The 24995-nt window shown below is 49.7% G+C and overlaps 1 protein-coding gene across 1 annotated transcript in view; it reads left to right on the top strand.

Moving 5' to 3' along the window:
* Positions 1–24995, top strand: part of jakmip3 (Janus kinase and microtubule interacting protein 3) — a 569034-nt gene that overhangs the window by 407180 nt on the left and 136859 nt on the right. The window contains exon 23 of the mRNA XM_072479157.1: positions 12740–14352. Within this exon, the coding sequence (XP_072335258.1) occupies positions 12740–13081 (342 nt within the window). The 3' untranslated portion in view covers positions 13082–14352. The remainder of the gene's footprint in view (positions 1–12739; positions 14353–24995) is intronic.

Below are 24995 nucleotides of genomic sequence, written 5' to 3'. Positions count from 1 at the left end.
TTCAAGTGAACATGATCTGCTGCTTTGCTTCTAATATGGTGTTGAGTCGTGGTCAATTTTGCTGTTACATGTCTAGAGGTTGTCATTTTGGCTTGAAATGCATTAGGTTTGTCAATTCAGCAGTACTTTCTTTCTAGAAGATATTTTGGCATGAAGACTCCCTTTGATTTTAATGGCCTGTAACTTCCTCAGAGCGGAAATCTCCGGTGGATTGCCTCTTTTGATGGACTTACTCAGGCCAGGATTCCAAAGCCCCTGTCCCACCCAACCTTACTCACTCAGGCTGGGTGAGACAGGAGCAGTGAAGCGAGCCCCCGGCCACATCGTGTAGAGTAACTGGGGCGCAAAGAGGTAAGAAATGCCCCATTTTCACAGCACTAACCATAGTAAAGGGACATTTAGAAGGTAAGCGGTTCAGACAACAGGGGTGAAGGTCTGTTCAGGTCGAACCAGTGGGTGGGGGGTGATCAGATCGGGAGGGGGCTGTTGGATCTTGCCGGGGGTAGAGTGGTTGGAATGGACACGGGGGGAGGGTGGGGGGGGGTTCAGCCCAGGGAGTTGGGGGGGCCTTGCTCCAGAAGGCGGGGGTTGGGCAGGGAGGAGGGGGTCAGGTTGGGCCGGGGGTTGGGGTGGTGGGTCAGATCGGGAGGGTTTTGGGTGTTGAGGAAATCAGGCCCAGAGGGGGTCGGGTCAGGCTGGAGGGTAAGGTCAGGGGGAGAGGGGAGAGGCTTTGGGGGGTGCTCAGGCTAGTGGATGCTGGGTCCCTTGGGGGCATTGTGTGTGTGGGGGTGTCCCATGCGAGGCTGGGTCTAGCTTTGTTTAAATAGTTGCTCTGGAGTTAGAAGTGTTTGTTTTCCCCCAACTCTTTCAGAGTAACTGTCAGGGTAAAATTTACAGAACCATCTGAAGTTAGTGATTTAAATCGATTCTGTCAGATGGTTCCCAGCCCAACATAATTGACAAGAGGGAGTTAGCACTCCTGTGCAATTTCTGGGTAAACTGATATGTGGGAACCACCTAGAGGGATTCCCCAGTGCATAATTAGGGAACCACCGAAATGCAATACTGGGGAAACAGGAAATTATGGGCCAATATGTTACATTATTTTATTTTAAAAAATAATTTTAGAGTACCCAATTAATTTTTTCCAATTAAAGGGCAATTTAGCATGACCAGTCCACCTAGCCTGCACATCTTTGGGTTGATGGGGCAAAACACACGCATACATGAGGAGAATGTGCAAACTACACATGGACAGCGACCCAGAGCCGGAATTAACATGGGACCTCGGCACCGTGAGGCAGCAGTGCTAACCCACTGCGCCACCATGCTGCCCAATATGTTACATTATTATCATAGGAACAGGCCTACGAATGTGCATGCTATCTATTAAATGGTGTCACATCATGCAATAATCACTGGTAATGCTAACTCCCAATGAAGACAAAAGGACAAAGGGCACAATTTTTAGGGTCCGTTTGGCGTGGACGCAAATCCCGTTATGGCTGCTAAATCTCACGAGAGAGCCTTAACAGGATTTACGCCTGTGAGATCTTAGTTTGAGATCTTCCCCGCCAGTGAAGTGATCAGGTTCACGCCCAGAAAGGGGGCACTAGGGGTTTACCCTTCTTCATTGCGGGAGGAGGGGGATGCTCCCCCTTATGTGTGGTGTGGAGGCAGAGGAGTGCCCGCTGGCAAATGTGCGGGGAGGGGTGTGTGGGGGTGGAGGGGGGGGAGGGGGGAGTCACCCCACATTCATCCGTGGTTGGGGGGAAGGGTCGCTTTGCAGCTTGTTGGGGTTCTCCCATGGCCATGAGGTGGGGGTGGGGGGGTGGAAGGGAATTCATTTTTTTCATAGACCGGGGCGCCCTTTAAAGATGGCGTCCCGATCTCTGTGGAGCTGGGCTTGCTGACTCTCTCAGGCCCTGGCTCACCAGAGTGACGGTGGGAACCACAATCGCCCAACAGATTTTAATGTTGACAGAGTGTAAGAGGATCTGTTCAGAAAACCTGACTGTTTCTGGAGAGAAACACCAGCGATTTTCAGTCAGAACTTGACATTTTGGCCAAAGTTTTCCAGCCATTCACTCGGATGGGATTCTCTGATCCCATCGGCAGCACATCACCACTCTAGGCTTCCCCCTAGCGTGGGATCGCTTCAATGGAAATTCACGTTGACACCAGTAGGACCAGAGAATCCCGCTGCCAGCAAATGGCATGTCACCTCCTACCACTGAGAAACATCCGGCTGGGAGGCCGGAGAATCCTGCCCGTGTGCCATTTTGGGGAAAAATTCCATTTGAGGTAAATACAGTAAATTTTCCCCTCTGATTCCAAACTCCAGTTGACTGATATTACTCATGTTACTTACATATTTAACCCCTGGCAAAATGCCCGAATATCCTTAGGATCACAAGTCTGTACAGATTTGGAAAGACCAGTTCTCAACCTTGGTCTGTTCCCAAAGCTCAGACTACATCCCCGCTTTATTTCTCATACCTTCAATACTTGGATGGCCAAAGTTCTAGCCACCCAACCCCTTCGTTGGCACTTTTCCAATGAGCCTAACTCCCTCCCCTGTCATACAATAGCCCCTCTCAGCTTCACCCAAATGCAACGCTTTTGACTATTGGGAGCATCAGCAGACCACGTGACTCCCTCAAGGGTGAGGAGTGTACTCAATGGACTCATGGGAGAATGAGATACTGCCAGCCGTCATCTCCTAAAAATGGGGTGACTGATGAGCGACTTTACCCATAATGCCTTGCATTTGGGGCACACCTGTGCCAGCGCTCTGTAACGGAGACGTGAATATTAGACCTGGAGTTCAATATTTGGGGGATAGGCTTCCAAAGTGTTAACAGCTGGGTGCTAATCAGTGGCACACTCGTGCATTGTAATGCTGGCCAAAATGGTGCAACTGACTCGTCAAGGAAGGGTCAGGGACCTGATTAGGCAACTGACTTGCCTTTTGGCAGGTGAGGCACACCTGATGAATGGGAAGTCTGCAATTTGCAGTGAACTTCAACCTCAGTCCACAGCTCTCATGTGCTGCAGATTAAACAAGCCTTCCAACTTGAACAGTCAACCACCCATACACTACTCACTGACAGCCTGGCCACCATAACTAGTGGTCTTAAACCTCCAGACATTTCATGCCCTCTGGCTTCATTGTGCAGCATGATCGGCGTTCATTCTGACTGCACTCATCGTGCCCCCTGTGTGAGGGCCTCCAGCCCTCATGAGTCTGGAAACCACATCATGTCAGAAGCCCCATGCAACCTGACATCTCACGGAACCCCACTCCGAGATCTCACTGTTATCCCCTGTGCTGATCCTGTGGATTCAGCTGTCGCACTTACTTTGCAGCTGCCAGTCCAAGAGGGTAATCCCTCAGCAGTGATATTGCCACAAGCCTAGCAAGGAGGATACAGGAAGCGATCCCTGCACACCTGCTGCCACACCCCTTTAAACCTCAGGGCTCACAGCCATGAAGGTCCAGAGGGTTGTGGATGCTCCTTCATTGAATACATTTAGGGATAGGAGTTGAAGCTCAAGATTAGCCATGATACTGTTGAATGAAAGAGCAGGCTCAGTGGGCCTTATACTTCTCCTATTTCTTATATCCTTATGTATACAAGGTCACGTTGAATTAATAGCAATAATTTATCTTTATTGTCTTTGTTTACTGTGTATTTCCTTGCAAATCAGTGACCAGTAAATTTTCCAAATTACAGCCCCAGCACTTTTCTAAATCACTAATGATTAGAAAGTATAAAATCCCAAACCATTGCTGCAGAGATCCAATCCTAATCCTAAATGCTGAATTTTCACTCCCAGCAGAGTTGGGAAAGTTCCTGACCCCACAAACCCAACTTGGTTCCCTGGATCTTGGGATTTTCATTCCAGGCAAACAGGTGCTAACAGGAATCCCCAACAACAAAGGCTGTCGGCTGACAAGGCTGGCTGATTAAAAGGACTTCATCCCAGTTACAATAAAAACAAGAAACAAAAAAAAACAGCCCTCTACTCACTCCACATGCCTTCTTATCCGCTACACATTCCCCATGCCTCATCCATGCCAATTCATGGCTCCTACACACTCACATACCCTCTATGTTGGCCTATGCCTTTCTACCCACCACCATGGCCCTTTACAGCCCCAATGCCAACTTTGTGCTAACTCATGCCACCCGATGCCCCCATCCACCACCCTTTGCTCTAACAACCTCCATGCCAACTCATCCAGTATCTGCTCTGGGCATACCTCAGGAGCCATGGTGAGATTAAATAAAATAATGGTCTAAGTGTCCATTGAAGACTACACTGCTTTTTAAAAAACTCTCAATCAAAAAAAAACAATTCAATACATTTAAATTTTTTCAAGTACAAGCCAAATATTTCCTTAAAATACGTAATCATTTGTATTCTTAGCCCCACATCAAAAACCTTATGACTACTTGGAGCTGTCCGTCAATCTTACCTAGCAATCCTCCTACCCCCCACTGTGATAATGAATGGTTGTGTATTCATTCATCAACATCAATCCTATAATATCAACCCTCGTGCTCATGTTGATAGACATGAAATTGCAGGCAGCTGCAGCAGACTTTCTTTTATTTAAAGTACTTAGGGTTTTAAATGAATGACAGCTTGACAGTTCCACCATATCCACTTTGTACGCACATTCTCGACTACCTGTAACAATCCAAAAGTGTACCAGACCTCTCCCAAAATTTACCTTATCTCTCCAAAGGTATACCTAGATCTCTCCAAAAGGATACCCTACCTCTCCAATTAACTCCGGTATCTTTCGATCCTTTCCTCAAATGTCTAAATCCCACGTGCCTTGTTTTGGACGTGCCACATACGAACATTTGTCTGTTTGATGGCAGCTGCACTTTTTCTCCATGAACCATGCATGTGCAATCTACAACCCGCCCCAGTTCCCCTATTCTCCTGGTGAAAATGATGGGTGTTGGCTGAACCTCCAGAATTGAGGCTCCAGCATCATTTTGGCTAAGGTGCCCTGCCTCCATTACAAACATTTGTGTCTAAATATATGTAATTTTCATAGTAACCAACAAATAACAAATTAGTATGATTGGAATTCAAACAATAAAAGGCTATTCTTTCAAAATAGAGTGCCTTGTATTCTCTGATTTATTTTAAACACGTACAGCGGGATTCTCCACAATCAGCGCGATGGACCGATGCCAGCGTCAGAAATGGCACGAACCACTCTGGCGTCGGGCTGACAGGAAGTAGCAGAATTCTCCGCACATCCGGGGGCTAGGTGGATGCTGGAGGGCTTGGCGCCACACCAGCCAGCGCCGAAGGGACTGCGCGAGTCCTCGCATGCGCCAGAGGGCCAGCGTGATCCCGTGCATGCGTGGAACCGCCAGCATATTCTGGCGCATGCTCTGGGGGGTGTCTTCTCTGCGTCAGCCATGGCGGAGCCCTACAGGGGGCGGCGCGGAAGGAAGAAGTGCCCCCACAGCACAGGCCTGCCTGCAGATCGGTGGGCCCCGATCGTGGGCCAGGCCACCGTGGGCCCCACCCACCGGGGTCGAATCCCCCCATGCCCCCCCAAGGACAGCCCCAGCCAACTTTCCTGCCAGGTCCCGCCGTGTGGGACGATGTCTAATCCACGCCGGCGGGACTGGCCAGAAACCGACGGCCGATTGGCCCATTGGGGCCCGGAGAATTGCCGGGGGGAGAATTGCCCCCGACCGGCGTGGTGTGAACCTTGCCCCCGCCCGTAAACCAGCGCCGGAGAATACAGCAGCCAAGGTCGGGGTGGCGGGGCGGGATTCGCGCTGTCCCTCCAGGGATTCTCTGACCCGGTGGGGGGTAGGAGAATCCAGCCCCTTTTGGAGTTTTTGAGAATTCCTTAGCTGAACGGCTTCACTGTTGAAGTATTTGCTCCTAAATTACAACATCAAGAGTGACTGCACATCAAGAGTGCTCCATTAGCTGTGCAGGGCTTTGGGGCCCTGAGATCATGAAAGATACTGAATAAACGATTGGTGTGTGGTAGTATGTATTGGGGGTCATGTGGGACTGGAAGCCCTAATGTCATTGGCTGACAGATCCCGAGTCCTGGTTGGCCGTTGACCTCAAGCTCCGCCCTGAAGGCGGAGTATAAGAAGCCGGAGTCTTCCCCCGCAGGCCAGTTTACTATCGAGCTGCGGGGGAACAGACACGCTTAATAAAGCCTCATCGACTTCACTCTATTCGCCTCACGGAGTCTTTGTGCGCTACAGTTTATTAAGCGTGCCTAAAAAGGACTATGGAGCTCAGGATCATTCCGGAATGCCTGAGGATCAGCCCCCACGCAGTGAACGCGGCAGCAGCCTTCAAGCACTGGCAGACTTGGTTCGAGGCCTACCTCAGAACGACCACCGGCCGAGTCTCAGAAGACCAAAAACTGCAGGTCCTGCACTCGAGAGTGAGCACGGAGATTTTCTCGCTCATCGAAGACTCGGACGATTTCCAGATGGCCTTCGCATCACTGAAAAGTCTCTACGTTCGCCCAGTTAACCAAATCTACGCTCGCTAGCAGCTCGCGACGAGACGGCAAGCTCCCGGAGAATCGATGGACGAGTTCAACACCGCGCTGCTGATTTTGGGACGAGCCTGCAGCTGCCCGTCGGTAAACGCAAACGAACACACGGACATGTTAATGCGCGACGCTTTTGTGGCAGGTATGCAATCCTCCCAAATCCGCCAAAGACTTCTAGAAAAAGAGTCGCTAGGACTCACAGAGGCACGGGCCCTAGCAGCCTCCCTAGACGTGGCCGCGCGTAATACCCACGCCTACGACCCCGACCGCGCGGCAACCCATTGGGCCCCGTACGTACCCGTCGCGGCAAACCCCCTACCCCCCTACATGCTTGTGCGGTCCAAACGCCGAGTCGCACCGGGGGCGCCCGCTGTTATTTCTGCGGCCAGACGAAACACCCCCGGCAGCGCTGCACGGCCCGCGCAGCAATCTGCAAAAGCTGCGGGAAAAAGGGCCATTATGCGGTTGTGTGCCGGTCCCGCGAGGTCGCCGCTGTCCCGGGAGAACAGGGAGCCCTGCAAGCAGTCTACGCGCCCCAACCCCCCCAGCACGCCATGTGCGACCCGCAGGCGCAGCCGCTCTGGGTCCCGACCACCGCGGTCCCGGGAGAACTGGGAGCCCTGCACGCCGCCTACGCCCCCCAACTCCCCTTCCCGCAGCCCATGTATGACCCGCCGCCGGCGCTACCGCTTTGGGTCCCGGCCAACACTCTCCACGGAGAGGAGGGAGTTTTCCGCGTCCCTAACGCCACCCTAACCCCCACCGCGCGCCCCACGCCTGACCCGCCGGCGCCACCTACTTGGGCCCCGACCACCGCTGTCCCCGGTGAGGGAGCTCCGCGCGGCCCCAGCACTCGCGGCCCCACGCCTGACCCGCCGGCGCCGCCGACTTGGGCCCCGACCACCGCTGTCCCCGGTGAGGGAGCTCCGCGCGGTCCTAGCGCTCGCGGTCCTAGCGATCGTGGTCCTAGCGCTCCCCAGCTCCCCCAGCACACCATGTGCGACCCGCAGACGCCGCCATTTTGGGTCCCGGCCACCACGAGGGGAGGAGGGGCGCCGATGTGAGACCCGCAGACGCCGCCATTTTGGGTCCCGACCACCACAAGGGGAGGAGGGGCACCGCCATCTTGGACCGCCCCAGACCTGTACGACGCGTGGGGGCGGCCATTTTGTCCACCCCCGCCGCCATCTTGTGACCCCCCAGCCATGTGCGATGTATGGGGGCGGCCATTTTGTTCATCCCCGACGCCATCTTGGACGGCAACAACGGGCCCCACTCCACTACTACAACCACGGCTCGCTTTGATTACGCTCGATCAAGCTCGGCCCCGGACACTCCAGACGACGACGACAACGGTACTAATAAACGGCCACGAGACGCCATGCCTCGTCGACTCCGGGAGCACGGAAAGCTTTATACACCCCTGTCATGATATTCAAACACACACATCATGATAGACACACCAACAGACAAATCAGAACACACAACACCACAACCAATGACAGAAAGATATAAAAGCACAGACACGACCCCCGGTGGTCAGTATTAGCTGCAGAGGAGAACCAGGACACATTGGTTACCAAACACACTCAGGGAGACAGCACGTGCAGAGTATCCAGAACGAACTGTATTATAAGAGTTATAATAAAATAGAGTTGTACCACATACAACTGTGTTGGCTCATCTGTGCACCAGAGCACCCAACACCACAACCCCGACACGGTAAGACGCTGTTCCTTAAGCACCTATCCCAGCGCACAAAAGATTTGCCTAGCTGCAGGATCCCACTCCGTACAGATCCAGGGATTCTGCATAGTTACCCTAACGGTGCAGGGGAGGGAGTTCAAAAACTACAAACTAAACGTCCTTCCCCAACTCTGTGCCCCCACCTTGCTGGGATTAGATTTCCAATGCAATCTACAGAGCCTTACGTTTAAATTCGGCGGCCCCATACCCCCACTCACTATCTGCGGCCTCGCTACCCTCAAGGTGCAACCCCCGTCCTTGTTTGCGAACCTCACCCCGGATTGCAAACCCGTCGCCACTAGGAGCAGACGGTACAGCGCCCAGGACCGGACCTTCATTCGGTCCGAAGTCCAGCGGCTACTAAAGGAGGGCATAATCCAGGCCAGCAATAGTCCCTGGAGAGCGCAGGTGGTAGTAGTGAAGACAGGGGAGAAACAAAGGATGGTCATTGACTATAGCCAGACCATCAACAGGTACACACAACTAGACGCGTACCCTCTCCCCCGGATATCTGACATGGTCAATCGGATTGCCCAATATATAGTCTTCTCCACCGTGGACCTCAAGTCCGCCTACCATCAGCTCCCCATCCGCCCAAGTGACCGCAAGTACACAGCCTTCGAGGCAGACGGGCGATTATACCATTTCCTACGGGTCCCTTTTGGCGTCACAAACGGGGTCTCGGTCTTCCAACGGGAGATGGACCGAATGGTTGACCAACATGGGTTGCGGGCCATGTTCCCGTATCTCGACAATGTAACCATCTGCGGCCACGATCAGCAGGACCACGACGCCAACCTCCAAAAATTCCTCCAGACCGCCAAAGCCTTGAACCTCACATACAACGAGGACAAGTGCGTTTTTAGCACCGACCGGCTAGCCATTCTGGGCTACGTAGTGCGCAATGGGATAATAGGCCCCAACCCCGAACGTATGCGCGCACTCATGGAATTTCCCCTCCCGCACTGCCCAAAATCCCTGAAACGCTGCTTGGGCTTCTTTTCGTACTACGCCCAGTGGGTCCCCCAGTACGCAGACAAGGCCCGCCCCCTAATACAGACCACGACCTTCCCTCTGTCGACAGAGGCTTGCCAGGCCTTCAGCCGCATCAAAGCGGATATCGCAAAGGCCACGATGCGCGCCATCGACGAGTCCCTCCCCTTCCAGGTCGAGAGCGACGCTTCCGACGTAGCTCTAGCGGCCACCCTTAACCAAGCGGGCAGACCCGTGGCCTTTTTCTCCCGGACCCTCCACGCCTCAGAAATCCGCCACTCTTCAGTAGAAAAGGAAGCCCAAGCCATAGTGGAAGCTGTGCGATATTGGAGGCATTACCTGGCCGGCAGGAGATTCACTCTCCTCACTGACCAACAGTCGGTAGCCTTCATGCTCGATAGTGCACAGCGGGGCAAAATAAAAAACGACAAAATCTTAAGGTGGAGGATCGAGCTCTCCACCTTCAACTATGAGATTTTGTATCGTCCCGGAAAGCTGAACGAGCCGTCCGATGCCCTATCCCGCGGCACATGTGCCAACACACAAATTAACCGCCTCCAAACCCTCCACGAGGACCTCTGCCACCCGGGGGTCACTCGGTTTTACCACTTCATCAAGTCCCGCAATCTCCCATACTCTTTAGAGGAGGTCCGTACAGTCACAAGGAACTGCCACATCTGCGCGGAATGCAAGCCGCATTTTTTCAGGCCAGATGGAGCGCACCTGATTAAGGCTTCCCGCCCCTTTGAACGCCTCACTCTCGATTTCAAAGGGCCCCTCCCCTCCACCGACCGCAACGCATATTTCATTAATGTAGTGGACGAATACTCCCGCTTCCCTTTTGCCATTCCCTGTTCTGACATGACCGCGGCCACAGTCATTAAAGCCCTGAACAGCATCTTCACACTGTTCGGTTACCCCGCATACGTCCACAGCGACAGGGGGTCCTCTTTCATGAGTGACGAGCTGCGCCAGTTCCTGCTCAGCAAGGGCATAGCCTCAAGCAGGACGACCAGCTACAACCCCCGGGGGAACGGGCAAGTAGAAAGGGAGAACGGCACGGTCTGGAAGGCCATCCTACTGGCCCTACGGTCCAGGGACCTCCCAGTTTCACGGTGGCAGGAGGTCCTCCCGGACGCTCTCCATTCCACCCGGTCGTTATTATGTACGAGCACTAATCAAACGCCTCATGAGCGTCTCCTTGTCTTCCCTAGGAGGTCCTCCTCTGGAACGTCGCTGCCGACCTGGCTGGCGGCCCCAGGACCCATCCTGCTCCGAAAGCATGTGCGGGCACATAAGGCGGACCCGTTGGTCGAAAGGGTTCACCTCCTCCACGCGAACCCCCAGTACGCCTACGTGGAGTACCCCGACGGCCGACAGGACACGGTCTCCCTACGGGATCTGGCGCCCGCCGGCAACACGCACACCCCCCCGACACCATCACCCCAACCCCCCCCTTCCTACCACCGCCGCACCCCGCGACCGCCCCCTTCCCAGGAGGATCGGTCCCCCTCCCCTCAGCACCGACCAAGAATCAAGCCCGAGCTGAAACCGTACGGCTCCTGGAGGCGACAACACTGGTACAAGCACCACCGCCGGGGCCGAGGCGATCGACACGGACGACCAGACCGCCCGACCGACTCGTGGCGTCGATGTAAAACAAATATGGACTGTTCACAAGAACATTTTGCTTTTCTTCCTATACCCTCTGTATATAGTTGCAACAGGACGAAATTGTCCAATACTGTATTGCCACGTGAATGTTTTGTCCTCCCAGGACCAGCCCTGTAAACCCTTACCACCATACGAAGCATCACCCCGCCGGGTTCATTTTTGACAAGGGGTGAATGTGGTAGTATGTATTGGGGGTCATGTGGGACTGGAAGCCCTAATGTCATTGGCTGACAGATCCCGGGTCCTGGTTGGCCGTTGACCTCACGCTCCGCCCTGAAGGCGGAGAATAAGAAGCCGGAGTCTTCCCCCGCAGGCCAGTTTACTATCGAGCTGCGGGGGAACAGACACGCTTAATAAAGCCTCATCGACTTCACTCTATTCGTCTCACGGAGTCTTTGTGCGCTACATGGTGTTAGTTATAAATCAAATGATAATATCACAGGCATACTCCAGAGATATTAACCACAGATGACCCTGTAGAACATGTTCAATGGAACATGGTAGACTAATCTGCTTCTGGGTTGACCTGGAATCATCTTTTTACCTATAATTTTGTCCAGTCAATTTTTCTTTTACAATTTTGAAAGCTAGCATGTGACCTAACTTGAACCAGATTTGCTTACAAATAAAGAGTTTGCCTGCGTTAGCTTCCCGTCCTGTTCCAAGACCACCACCTTTGGTGTCTCCTGAGGATTACCCTTGCCCCTCCTAATTCTGATTTACATGATTCCCCTCAGTGACACGATACCAAAAACACAGCATCAGTTTTCATATGTACACCATTGGCACCTCAGCTCTTTCTCGCCATCACTTAAGACTCCTTCGCTCTCTCTAACTTATCATACTGTTAACCGTTGTGGAGTACTAAATGAGCAGAATTTGTTTCCAATTAAATATTGGATAAACTAAAATATCTGTCTTCGGTCTGCACTGGAGATCCATCCCCTGGCCACTGTCAGTGTCCTTTCTTGAAGCGGCCTGAAGTTGAATCTAACTGTTCACACCCTCGATGTCACATTTGACCCTGAGATATGCTTCTAACCACATTATCAGCGCCAATGATAACGCCGCCTCTTTTGACCTCTGTGGCATCGCCCAACACTGCCCCTGCCCCAGCTCATCTTCTGCCAGAATCCCGATCCATGCCTTTGTTATCTCCGGGCATGACCATCCCAATTCACTCCTCAGCACTATCTCACATTCTACAACAAAAATAAAACACTGTGGAAGCTGGAAGTCTGAAATGGAGGCAGAAAATGTTGGAAATGCTCAGCAGCCCTGGAGAGAAAAACAGCTTGTGTCAGTGACCTTTTATAGCATTAAAAGTGCAAAATACATACAAATTGTTGGTGTTCTTGGCTTCAATTTCTCTTCATTGATGTTGTCCAGGGTTGGACACAGGTGCTTTCTAACTATGGATGTTTTATAAATAATGTAGGTATAAAGTTGGTGAAAGTAAACATACGTGTTCTTTCCATTGAGTAAATCTAAGCTTACACCTAATTTTCCCTTTAGATTCCAGTATTGACTGAGGTTCACTTACCATTCTTTGGCAGTATTTAATTTATTTTTAAAATCTGTACACAAAACTACTTGCACTATTTTATCTTTGCTATGAGAGTAACTACTTTTTGACAAGACGTTTGCAAAATTATTTTGCCTCAAGAAATGACAGCAAGGTAATGCCACAGTAAGGCTCTATAAAGATTTTTACAATTGTTTTTTATTCAATGTAATTAATCTTGAAGTTGTTCTTCGCAGGCCACAATGAAGGAAAGAAAACTAGATACTGTAATAAATTATCAAATTACAGTGTTGTCCCAAGAAAGACCAACACTACACCAAGACAATAAGTATTTGAAAGAACACCTCACAATTCACTTTGAGGAGAATCGAAAATCCATAAAGAATGTTCAGCGTTCAAAGCGCGTCGTGCCAGAAGTAATTCAGAAGTCAAAGAAAAGCCTGGAGAACCATGTCCTTGATTTGAAAGACAAGTTCTGTAAAAATGTAACAAAACCATTCAAAGAAATGGACAATGTAAATGGACCAAAAGTAAGCATTTGCAACGTTTGGTCAACTATGAAAAATTATCGAATTTAGAAAATTAATTTCCATCAGAGGAAAGAGACACAGGAGAGTGCATAGCAAGGCTGAAAAAATAGTTTTGATATTTAGTGGATGAAAGGATGACCCTAAACTTCCCTGCTGTGCAGGAGGCTGAGAAAACTGCTTCTATATGGGAGCATGACTTCCACTCAAGATTCATTTTTTACTTCATATGCTCTGCTGCATCAGGAACATGTTGCAGCTGCAGAGGTTGCCAAACCTTGGCAGAAATACTTCTGCCAAACCAGTGAAGTGAACTTACTGAACTTGCAACATTCTTAAGTAAAACCGTGCAGATATCACTTCAGAGACATGGATGGTGTGCGCTCATGTGTAAGACAGTTGCCCTGTAAACTTTGAAAAAATAACTAGACAGGTAATTGCTATGTTAACAGTATTGCTTCTGAAGCAAGAGGTTAGGTTCCAAGATGGCACAAAAAAGCAAATATGTTAAAGCAACTTTTAAATGTTGGAGATTAATGTAAATTTGTTGATAATGTTTACAAAAATCAGCACTTGAAGGTATAGCTTCAAGGGTTGGCTGGACTGGTTCCCAACAAATATTGGGATCCAAATTCATCCTGCATTTCCAAAGAAAGGGAGCTATGTGATTCCAAGAATTCCAGGAAAAAATATATATACCGAATATAAAATATACTCAGAAAAAAATGATTATATTCAGAATGTGGAGAAGATACTGCAAAACAGACCAACTAGAAGAGCATCATTTTGAAGAAAATAGTTGTGAAGAAAAATAATCAAGAAAAATGTGCAGTCATTTTCAAATAAACTGGAGTAAGTATTATTGGGAAAAGTAATCCTGTAGATAGCACAAGGAGGTAAATTGCAAATGTTCATATTTTTCATGAGGCGGGAACAACACGAGAATGAAATTGGAAGATTTTTTTTTTTTAAGTTGTATTTGCCCAACTTGAAACATATTGGAATTTCTCCCAAAAGAACAATCAAAGGAAGAAAAATTATGTTGAAAAGGAAAAGTCAAATATATCAGAGTACTAACAAAATATGGGCGCACACATGGAGTTCAATGTTTAAATAGTGAACACAGGGAAGAAAAGAAAACTCCTGATGAAAGATACCATCGTCACAAACAGATACATCTAGCCAGCTATATGAATAAGCAGCTAAACGTGAACCACATATTCACTTATGGCGTTGCAGGAAATAAGGTGAAGCAGAGTGAAAAACATCCATGGTGTTCATACCTGATGCATCAGGAGAAGGTTCATTCGTAAGTGGCACAGGTAAGAAATACATTGTTACTCACGTTTATTAAACGAGCTGCATTCCTTACTTAATGGCCTGGCCAGTTTACTCCTCAACCAGCATTTGGTCAACATTACATGGTTTCCTTCGTTGGCTGTAAAGCCATGAGGTCGCGAATGGTTCAATATAAATCCAAGGCTTTCTTTCCTTTTGTAATTGTAGTTGGTAGAATCTTTAAATCTATAATGAAAATTTGCCATTCTATCTGAGCTACCATTCAAAATGGACTGGAAGTGGCTGAGGATATTACAGCTGCATGTTTGCAACCCTCTGTTACCTGATCCAGTTTGCCAGACAGAGGGTGGTAAGTTGATAAATGGAACTGGAATCTTTATATCGACCACTCTCACTAAGCTGCAGATGGAATGTAGCGGGGTGGTACCAGCTGACCTGTCAGCCACATATCTGACCTATACATGTGACCTAAACCAGGAAATACAGGTGGGTTCAGGTCATTGCAGCGGATTGCACTACAAGTAAGATCTTTATGCTTTATGCCTCGGCACGGAAAAAAAGACAATTGGCCTTATTGTCTTCATAGAATTGACAGTGCAGAAGGAGGCCATTCGGCCCATCGAGTCTGCACCGGCTCTTGGAAAGAGCACCCTACCCAAGGTCAACACCTCCACCCTATCCCCACTACCCAGTAACCCCACCCAACACTAAGGGCAATTTTGGACACTAAGGGCAATTTATCATGGCCAATCCACCTAACCTGCACATCTTTGGACTGTGGGAGGAAACCGGAGCACCCGGAGGAAACCCCCGCACACACGGGGAGGATGTGCAGACTCCGCAAAGACAGTGACCCAAGCCGGAATCGAACCTGGGACCCTGGAGCTGTGAAGCAATTGTGCTATCCACAATGCTACCGTGCTGCCCTAGGAATGCTACACACCAGGAGATCCATAAGCCATGAATTCTACTGTCCCCTCAACCATTGCTATTCTGTCAGCGGTCATTGGGTGGAGTTTTCCTGGCCCATCAGGGCTTGGAGACAGGGGGGCTGGGAAAATGGGGCTGGGACAATGGCGGGGGGAGAGCAGCTTTAGGATGCTTCCCCCATGCATTCCCGTCACCAAGGTGGTCTGCTGCCTGCTCCATGGAGGGAGGCAGTTGATTATTGGATTGGATTTGTTTACTGTCACGTATAACGAGGTTAAGTGAAAAGTATTTTTCTGCTTTCAGCTCAAACAGATCATTTAGTACATGAAAAGAAAATACGTAGGAGGGCAACACAAGGTACACAATGTAAATGCATAGACACCGGTATCGGGTGAAGCATACGTGAGTGTGGTATTAATCAAATCAGTCCACAAGTGGGTCATTTAAGAGTCTGATAACTGCGGGGAAGAAGCTGTTTTTGAATCTGTTCACGTGTGTTCTCAGACTTTGTATCTCCTGCCCGATTGAAGAAGTTGGAAGAGTGAGTAAGCCGGGTGGGAAGGGTCTTTGATTATGCTGCCCGCTTTCCCAAGGCAGCGGGGGGTATAGATAGAGTCAATGGATGGGAGGCGGGTTTGTGTGGTGGAATGGGTTTCGCAGGCTTGCTGGCATTTTGCCAGCAGCTGACTGCCAACTGCCATGTCCGATTGTTGGCAGTTCAATGGAGGCAGTCACTGCAAAGAATGGGATGCATTCATTTCCAGTCACAGCAGAGACCAATCTAACAGAGGGGTTTCCCACTCATCCCTATTTACCAACTGGCCTCGATCCTGTTTCTTTGTTTACTGCTATTCAGGCCAGTGAGGGAACCCCCACGTTGAGGCACTTTTGTGTTCACCTCTCTTGGTGGGACTGCCGAGGCCCCAAGCTGACCCTCTGATTGCTGCTGGCAGCACTGAAAGTTCTCCCTCCATCCTTAATTGAATACCGAGCAGAGTGATGATCAATCAGGAGATTGCATCCAGGAAGATTGCTCCATCGGTCTCCCTCCCAGCAAGTGTGGCTATTCAACTGATTCCTTCGTCCAAGAGAGATGGATAGAAAAGTTTACGGTGCTGAGATATCCCAGCTAGTAGTCTGATAAACGAGTGATGAAACTAAGACCGCAGGAAATTTTACATGTTCCAGTAAATTAATGTTTTTGTTTAACGAGTAATACTCCACTGCATTTGTTTGTGGAATAACAATCCCTTAGACAATTTGCATAACGACCTTTCATACAGAGGACTGTTTAAAATATGTTGAATCCTCCACTGCCTTTAGATGCAGTTGTGTTTCAATTCTGCCTCTCAGATAAAAAGTACATGTACACAAATTGCAAACAATGGGTTCACCAGAAAAGGTCTTTGTTTCATCAGCAGCCAGGAGACCTTCACTGGTTGGTGGTACTCAACTCAGACACGGTGCTTCCAGCGCAGCACGTGCTGTCTGCCAGCAGTACCGTAAACTATATGAATGAGCTGACATCAGAATTTTACCAAAATTTGTCAGCCGTGTTTTCAAACCACATTTTCTGGCACCCAGTGCACAGAAAATCTGGGGACGTGGTTTGTGCCATCACTCTGACGTGGGGGGGAGGGGTGCCTGACAGAGCCGGCAAGGTTGGCTCCATAGAGATCGGGGCACCATCTTTAAAGGGCATCCCGATGCGCTGCAAATAATCCACCTCACCGCACCTCTCCCTCCACCACTGACACTGAGAAATCCACCCACAAATAATGAGGTGACCCCCTTCCCCCATCACCATCACCATGCAAGTATTACGCCACCACCCCCCCCCCCCCCCCGCCTACCCCTAACACCACAGAAGTATCGGGGCACTTCCCCCGCACCCCTCCACCACACCACACACACACATAAGGGGACCCCCCCCCCCAATAGGGCTCCCCAAATAACCCACCTCTCACACTGCCAAAACTGGCACTACCAACCTGGAACTGCCAAGCTGGCAGAGCCATGTTGCCCTGCCAGGGTGGCACTGCCAGGGCAGTACCGACCTGGCCTGGGTCTATACTTAACTTGGTGGGTTCCCCTCGACTGATTCCAGGTTTTGTATAGCTGTTGACTTCACGTTGGTGAGGTATGAATATTCAGTAAGGGTGGATCATGTGGCTGGAAGTCCTTTCATGATATTCAAATGTATTGAAATATATTTATTGCCCTTTCTGGACAGGAACCTCATTGCCTCACTGCTGAGGGGCAGGGAAAATCAGGAAACGAGATCTCTCTGACGAGAATCCCGTTTCCCGACTCTCGTGAATTTATGGGCCCACATCGCCATTTATGCTGATGGCTAACACGAGCTTAGAATTGTCCCCCACATTATCATGAGATCAGCTCATTTGATTTCAGTCAGTACTAACCCCGTTAATACCAATTAATTTGATTTATTGCTTTACATATGGTGGGCACGATTTAATCGCCTCGTTATTCCCAACTTGGGCCTCTCGTGAGATTCGCGATGCTCGAAACGCCTCGCAAGGTGTGGGCAAGATTCCGATTAACATATTTAAATAAGCTATTAGGCTCATTTAAATATGGTTGCGCCGTATTCTCCCCGGGCCCGGGAACTAACGGCCTCACCTGGGAGACCTCACCGTGGTGCCATTTAGCACTGGTACACACAAATGTGGACCAGGCGTAAAGGTACCTTGGGGCATCTCCCAAGCCATTAGAGAACCCCGGATGGTTGCGCTCTGGGCAGGGTGGCACCTGGGCATCTTGGAAGTGCCATCTTGACACCTTGGCACTGCCTTTTGGGAACTCTGAGTGCCACCCTGGCACTATCAGTGTGGGTGGGTGACACTGCCAGACTGGCAGAGGCATTGCCAGGGTGCCAGCCAGGCAGTGCCCAGGTGCCAAGTTGCCCATGCCAGGAATCAGGCCTGGGGGTGCTTTGCCCTTACGAGGTGGGGTAAGGGGTGTTTTAAGTCTCCCTCATCCACGAGTCGCCTTCCTGCACTGCCGAAGTGAGGTAAGTGTGGCCTCGGTGGGGCGTTTCTCACTGAGGCCCAAAAAACTGGAAAGTGCTGCCTAATAGTGAGGTTTTAGCGCAGAGAAACAACCTGCTAATTGCACTCAAAACGGAACTCTGTTGTTGTCCCATTAAATCATACTCCATGTTGGCAAATTAGACCATTGTTGAAACTGCTTCTGTGGATACCATGTCAGATGACCTCATTACGAATGTTTGGTTGATTTTTAAAAAAAGTTAATGGACTCAATTCTGTCGGCAATGTTGTCACAGCTTGCAGGAGAATGCTAGCTTTGTTTGATTCACATAACCAATCATTTTTTCAAGAGTTTTTCAATGCCTACATGACATAGATTAACGGGTGTGGGGGCAACATGGTGGCACAGTGGTTAGCACTGCAGCCTCAAGGCGCTGAGGTCCCAGGTTCGATCCCTGCTCTGTGCCTCTGTCCGTGTGGAGTTTGCACATTCTCTCCATGTTTGCGTGGGTTTCGCCCCCACAATGCAAATATGTGCAAGGTAGGTGGATTGGCCATGCTAAATTACTTCTTAATTGGAAAAAATGAAATGGGTACTGTAAATTTATTTTTTTTAAAAGAAAAAAAAGAGATTAACGGGCATGCAGTGAATAAAACATTTTTGACATTGCTACTATGGATGGTTGTTATTGATTTACAGTTTTTAAAGGTTTAGGATGAGCAGTTTATTTTCACATAAGAGATTTTTAAGGCCTTTTTACTCATTGTTTTCAGTTTCAAGAGCATTTCAAAGACATTCCAGATTTGCCAATGGCTCATTGGTTCTGAACATAGTGGATACCAGAAGAATGGCTATGGAGAATGCACAGGGGAGCGTTGAAGGGGGATCTGGGGTTATGACTGGCCATGAGAGCTATGGGGGAATGGAGATGGCATGGGAGATATGGGGGTGTTTCATGGGGGGATAATGGGGTGAGGGCCTGGGAATCATTATTAAACTGTGCTGATGTCCCAGTAAATGGAAGCAGGCCTTACAGCTTGTCGGCTTCGCCATCAGCCCACCTCCATTGCCACCTCAGGACTACCCCTGGAGGTGGTCGGCCCATCTCCAACCCATGTCTTCGTCCCTGACTTGAAAATAGGACTGTGGGCACTTCCAGGATGGAGACGGGATCACAAAATCAGGAAAATTCCCAACTCCTCACACCCATCACCTTGATGTCAATCCAGCCCTATGAGTCCAAGCTATCTAAGTTCATACTGCAATGCTGTATTGCTGGGATTGCCATTCTTTCTATTATATATTAAATTGAAGCTTCACCGATCTAATTCAGGTGGATATTAAAAGTCCAAAGGTACTATGCAAAGAAGAGCAGTAAGGTATTCCTGTACCTGGACTACTATTCCTCCCACACATAATAACATTAAAAATGAAACCTTCTTCTACATTTTTCTACCAAAGGACCGTGCCATTCTAAAGAAAACTGTTCTATTTTTTGGCTAGGTTGCAGTCACCCATTGCAGAAGTTAAAAAGACCACAATCCATTTTTAAACATACTATGACTGCTCTCTGAGTGGCTGGAGTAGCTTAACCTTTCCACCTGAAATGTACGGAACGGAAAATCTGAAAGCAAATTACTGTCAGGAATATGTGGTGCAAACTCTTGACATGAAGGCAAAAAGAAAAATTAAGTGCAACGAATAGCCTTTCTTTCTAAGTTGCAAACTGACAATTGGCTCAAAATTATTGAAAACAAACCAAAAGAGTATAGATCATGAACCATACGTCTATGTATTTAGTGACCATTATTGCTCAACATTCTAGGCACCACATTCGGGTAATAGATGATTTAGGGCATTTAGTTGCTTACTGCTAAGGTTTGACTCTGACTAATAATGATTTTTTTTTGCTTGATAATAAAGATAACGTCACCGCATGGACAGAGCACTTAATCTTCCGTCACTACATGGGAAGTGTATTTAGTCTGGTAATGTGTCTGCTCACTGAAGTACACGTTGCAAGCTCATTTGTCTCAGTATGGATATTATGGGTATTATTGTTTCCTACAGTCACCCTGTGGTCCTTTAATTAATGATTGAAATAAGAAAATGTTTTAATAACTTATCGACAGGAGTTCAGAGTTCACATTTTCTTTCTATGCAAGTATTAATAATTAACAAGATGTGAAAACAGACTGATTGCTGCTCTCCATTCCATAGCTTAACTGAACCTGGAGTAAAATCTTGCTAATTTGACCATCTTACCAGTTAATATTTACCCTGTAACTCTCAGCAGTTTATAATATGAATTTTACAGAAAATTACTTAAGTTGAAATGAAATTAAATGAAAATCGCTTATTGTCAAAAGTAGGCTTCAAATGAAGTTACTGCGAAAAGCCCCTAGTCACCACATTCCGGCGCCTGTTCGGGGAGGCTGGTATGGGAATTGAACCGTGCAGCTTGGTCTGCTTCAAAAGCCAGCTCTTTAGCCCTGTGCTAAAACAGTTGAACACATTGGCAGAATTGTCTTCAACTGAGCTATTTCAATAATTACTTATCAACCAGTGTGTTTTGTTCACTGATTAGCTAAGCAGGAATATGCACCTTACATCAGCGGTCAGGTTCTCATCTTCGTGTCCTGAGCAGCTGCAGGCATATTTTTTTTCTATTTTGAAGAGTGCTATTGTGTCAGAACTGAGCAGGGGTGAAATGGCTCCACGATGATAACAAATTGACAGCTTGTTTACAATCCACATAAATGAAAAGCAAATTCAGACGGAATTCAAAACAAGCTCCGAGTTTGCACTCCTGTCCTAAAGCAAATTTCACCCCCAATGTGCCTGATCGTAAACATCAAACTATTTGCTCTCCTATCTCCAGGGGTTGTACAGATGTAATAAATCCTCCAGAACAAAGAAGATTAAACTTTATTTTCACAAGGCTAGATTTACATGCTTCTTGCCATTTGTTTTCTCAATGACAATTTGTCACTGAACTGACAATGGCATAGTGTTATTGTCACTGGACTAGTAATCCAGAGACCCAGAGTATTGTTCTGCGGCCTGGATTCGAATCCCAGCAGAGTAGATAGTGGAATTTGAATTCATAGAAAAAGAAAGCTGGAATTAAAAGTCTTGATGTTGATTGTTATAAAAACCCATCTGGTTTATTAATATCCTTTAGAGAAGGAAATCTGTCACCGTTACCTAGTCTGGTTACCTAGTCTGGTGACTCCAGATCCGCAGCAATTATGAGCACCACAGTAACACAGTGGTTAGCACTGTTGCCTCACAATGTTAGGGGCTCAGCTTGGGTCACTGTCTGCACGTTCTGCCCCGGTGCTCCGGCTTCCTCCCACAGTCCAAAGATGCGCAGGTTAGGTGGATTGGCCATACTAAATTCCCCCTTAGTATCCAAAAGGTTAGGTGGGGTTACTGGGTTACGGAAATAGGGTTGATGCGTGGGCTTGAGTACGGTGCTCTTTCCAAGGGCCAGTACGGACTTGATGGGCCGAATGGCCTCCTTCTTGTTATGGGCCAGGGTTTAGAGAACACCAAAGTATACCATAGCGTTCACCTGACCTCCAACTTTTAATAGATTTTAGTTATGAGGAGCACAATGGCCCACTTTCCAGGTGTTATGCAACAGAGATCTTAAGTATTTTTAAACAAAACAATGTTTATTCTATAAATCCAGTTAACATTTTATAAACACACAGTAAACATCTCATCAACTATCAACACAAATACCCCCCCAAAGATACAGTACTCTATAGGTCGCACATTTCGGTGGCTCCCGCTAGAACGGACATTTGGGCTCTCCAGAGGAGCCCCAACGGAAATGTTTCGACCGATTCCCGTGTGTGAAGGTGAGAGCAAGGTCCCCCTTCCGTAGTGTATGGAGGGGACCAGAAGTGGAGTGGGGAAAAAAGTGGCTTTGGAACAGCGGCAGAAAAGAGGGGGAAAAACAAGATGGCGGAGGGCGGAGATCGAGCAGCATGGGGGCCGAATCAGCAGGAGTTTCTCAGGCGCTGCGTGGAGGAGCTTAAAAATGAGGTGCTGGCGCCACTGCTGACGGTGATCGAGGGGCTGAAGGAGACCCAGAAGACCCAGGAGGTAGAGCTCCGAGAGGTGAGGGACAAAACCACCGAGAACGAGGACGAGATCTTGGGCCTGGCGGTGAAGATGGAGGCGCACGTGGTGCTGCACAAGAGGTGGGCCGAAAGATTCGAGGGCCTGGAGAACAGGTCGAGGAGGAAGAATCTCCGGATTCTGGGTTTCCCTGAAGGGGTGGAGGATGCCGATGCCGGGGCGTATGTGAGCCTGATGCTCCATTCGCTGATGGGTGCGGAGGCATCTCCGAGCCCCCTGGAGCTAGAAGGGGCTCACCGGGTCCTGGCGAGGAGACCCAAGGCCGGTGAGCCGCCAAGGGCGATAGTGGTGAGGTTCCATCATTTCGCGGACAGAGAGTGTGTCCTGAGATGGGCCAAGAAAGATGGGAGAATGCGGTGATCCGAGTCTAAAAGGACTGGAGAGTGGAGGTGGCAAAGAGGAGAGCTGGTTTCAATTGGGCCAAGGCGGTGCTGCATAGGAAGAGGGTGTGATTCGGAATGCTGCAGCCAGCGCGACTGTGGGTCACATTTCAGGATCGACACCCCTATTTTGAAACGCCAGAAGAGGCTTGGACCTTTATCCAAACGGAAAAATTGGACTCAAACTGAGGGTCTGTGGTTGTGGGGGAGATGTCGATTGTATACAGGTTCTAAATATGTGTAAAGAATGTTTCACGGATGGGACGATGGATGGGGATGGGAGAAGAGATTTGATGGGGAGACTGTGGGGAATATGGGCGCCGGTGCTGGAGGGAGGGGAGATCTGGGGATGGGGGAATTGGGATAAGGCCGCAACAGGAGCTGCGCCACAGGGGGCGGGGCTGGTTCAGGAAAGCGTGGGCTTTTTCCCACGTTAGGGAAGGGCGGAGGGGGGGGATGGAGGAGCGCAAGGAGGAGGGGGGATTTCCACAGGGGGGGGGCCAACGGGAAGGTGGGGGAAGCCGGGGTCAGCAGGTGTCAGCTGACTTACGGATGTATTATGGGGGGAGCAAAAGAGCTAGATCTGGATCTAGCGGGGCGGGTGAGGGGGGGAGAGGATGGGAAAATAGGGTTACTGCTGCATTGGCCGAGGGGGAACTGAAAACGGAAGAGGTGGTCGGGGCGGGTGTTCCCCGTCTGGGAGACTGGAGGGTGCGGGAGGCGCGGGCACGGGACTGGCCTAAAATAGGAGATGGCTAGTCGGCAGTGGGAGGGGGGGGAAGCGCCCCAATCTGGCTGATAACGTTGAATTTGAGGGGCCTAAATGGGCCGGTTAAGAGGGCCCGAGTGTTCGTGCACTTAAAGAGACTGAAAGCAGACGTGGTCATGCTTCAGGAGACACATCTGAAGGTGGCAGACCAGGTCAGGTTAAGAAAGGGATGGGTACGACAGGTATTCCATTCGGGGCTCGATGCGAAGAATAGAGGGGTGGTAATACTGGTGGGGAAGCGGGTGTCGTTTGAGGCCAAGAACATAGTAACGGACAATGGAGGTCGATACGTGATGGTGAGCGGTAGGTTGCAGGGGACGTGGGTGGCATTGGTAAATGTATACGCCCCAAACTGGGACGATGCTGGATTCATGAAGCGTATGTTGGGGCGCATTCCGGAGCTGGAGGTAGGAAGCTTGATAATGGGTGGGGATTTCAACATGGTGTTGGACCCAGCACTGGATCGCTCCAGATCTAGGACCGGAAAGAGGCCAGCTGCGGCCAAGGTGTTTAGGGGATATATGGACCAGATGGGGGGAGTGGATCCGTGGAGATTTGCCAGGCCTTTGGCCAGAGAATTTTCTTTTTTCACCCACGTACACAAAGCCTACTCACGGATAGATTTTTTTGTTCTGGGCAGGGCGCTGATCCCGAAAGTGGAGGGAACGGAGTATTCGACCATCGCCATTTCAGACCACGCCCCGCACTGGCTGGAACTGGAGTTGGGAGAGGAGAGGGACCAACGCCCGCTGTGGCGGTTGGATGTGGGACTGCTGGCAGATGAGGAGGTGTGCGGGAGGGTGCGGGGGTGCATTGAAAGGTATTTGGAGGCCAACGACAACGGGGAGGTGCAGGTGGGGGTAGTATGGGAGGCGCTGAAGGCGGTGGTCAGGGGAGAGTTAATCTCCATCAGGGCTCATAGGGAGAAGGTGGAGGGCAGGGAAAGGGAGAGGTTAGTGGGGGAGATTTTAAGAGTTGACAGGAGAGATGCCGAGGCCCCTGAAGAGGGATTACTCAGGGAGAGGCGAAGTCTCCAGACAGAGTTCGACCTGTTGACCACAGGGAAGGCAGAGGCACAGTGGAGGAAAGCACAGGGGGCGACGTATGAGTATGGGGAGAAGGCGAGCCGGATGCTGGCACATCAGCTCCATAAGAGGATGGCAGCGAGGGAGATAGGTGGAGTCAAGGATGGAAGGGGAACTACGGTGCGGAGTGTGGTGAATGTAAATGAGGCATTCAAGGCCTTCTATGAGGAGCTGTACAGATCCCAGCGGGGGAAGAGGGAATGCGACGATTCTTGGACCAACTGAGGTTCCCGAGGGTGGAGGAGCAGGAGGTGGCTGGTTTGGGTGCACCAATTGGGTTGGAGGAGCTGATTAAAGGACTGGGGAGCATGCAGGCAGGGAAGGCCCCGGGAAGGGGT

The sequence above is a fragment of the Scyliorhinus torazame genome, chromosome 16, assembly GCF_047496885.1.
Source record: "Scyliorhinus torazame isolate Kashiwa2021f chromosome 16, sScyTor2.1, whole genome shotgun sequence".
NCBI classification, from domain to species: Eukaryota; Metazoa; Chordata; class Chondrichthyes; order Carcharhiniformes; family Scyliorhinidae; genus Scyliorhinus; species Scyliorhinus torazame.
Note: the sequence above shows the minus strand (reverse complement) of the source record. Positions and strands in the feature narration are given on the sequence as shown.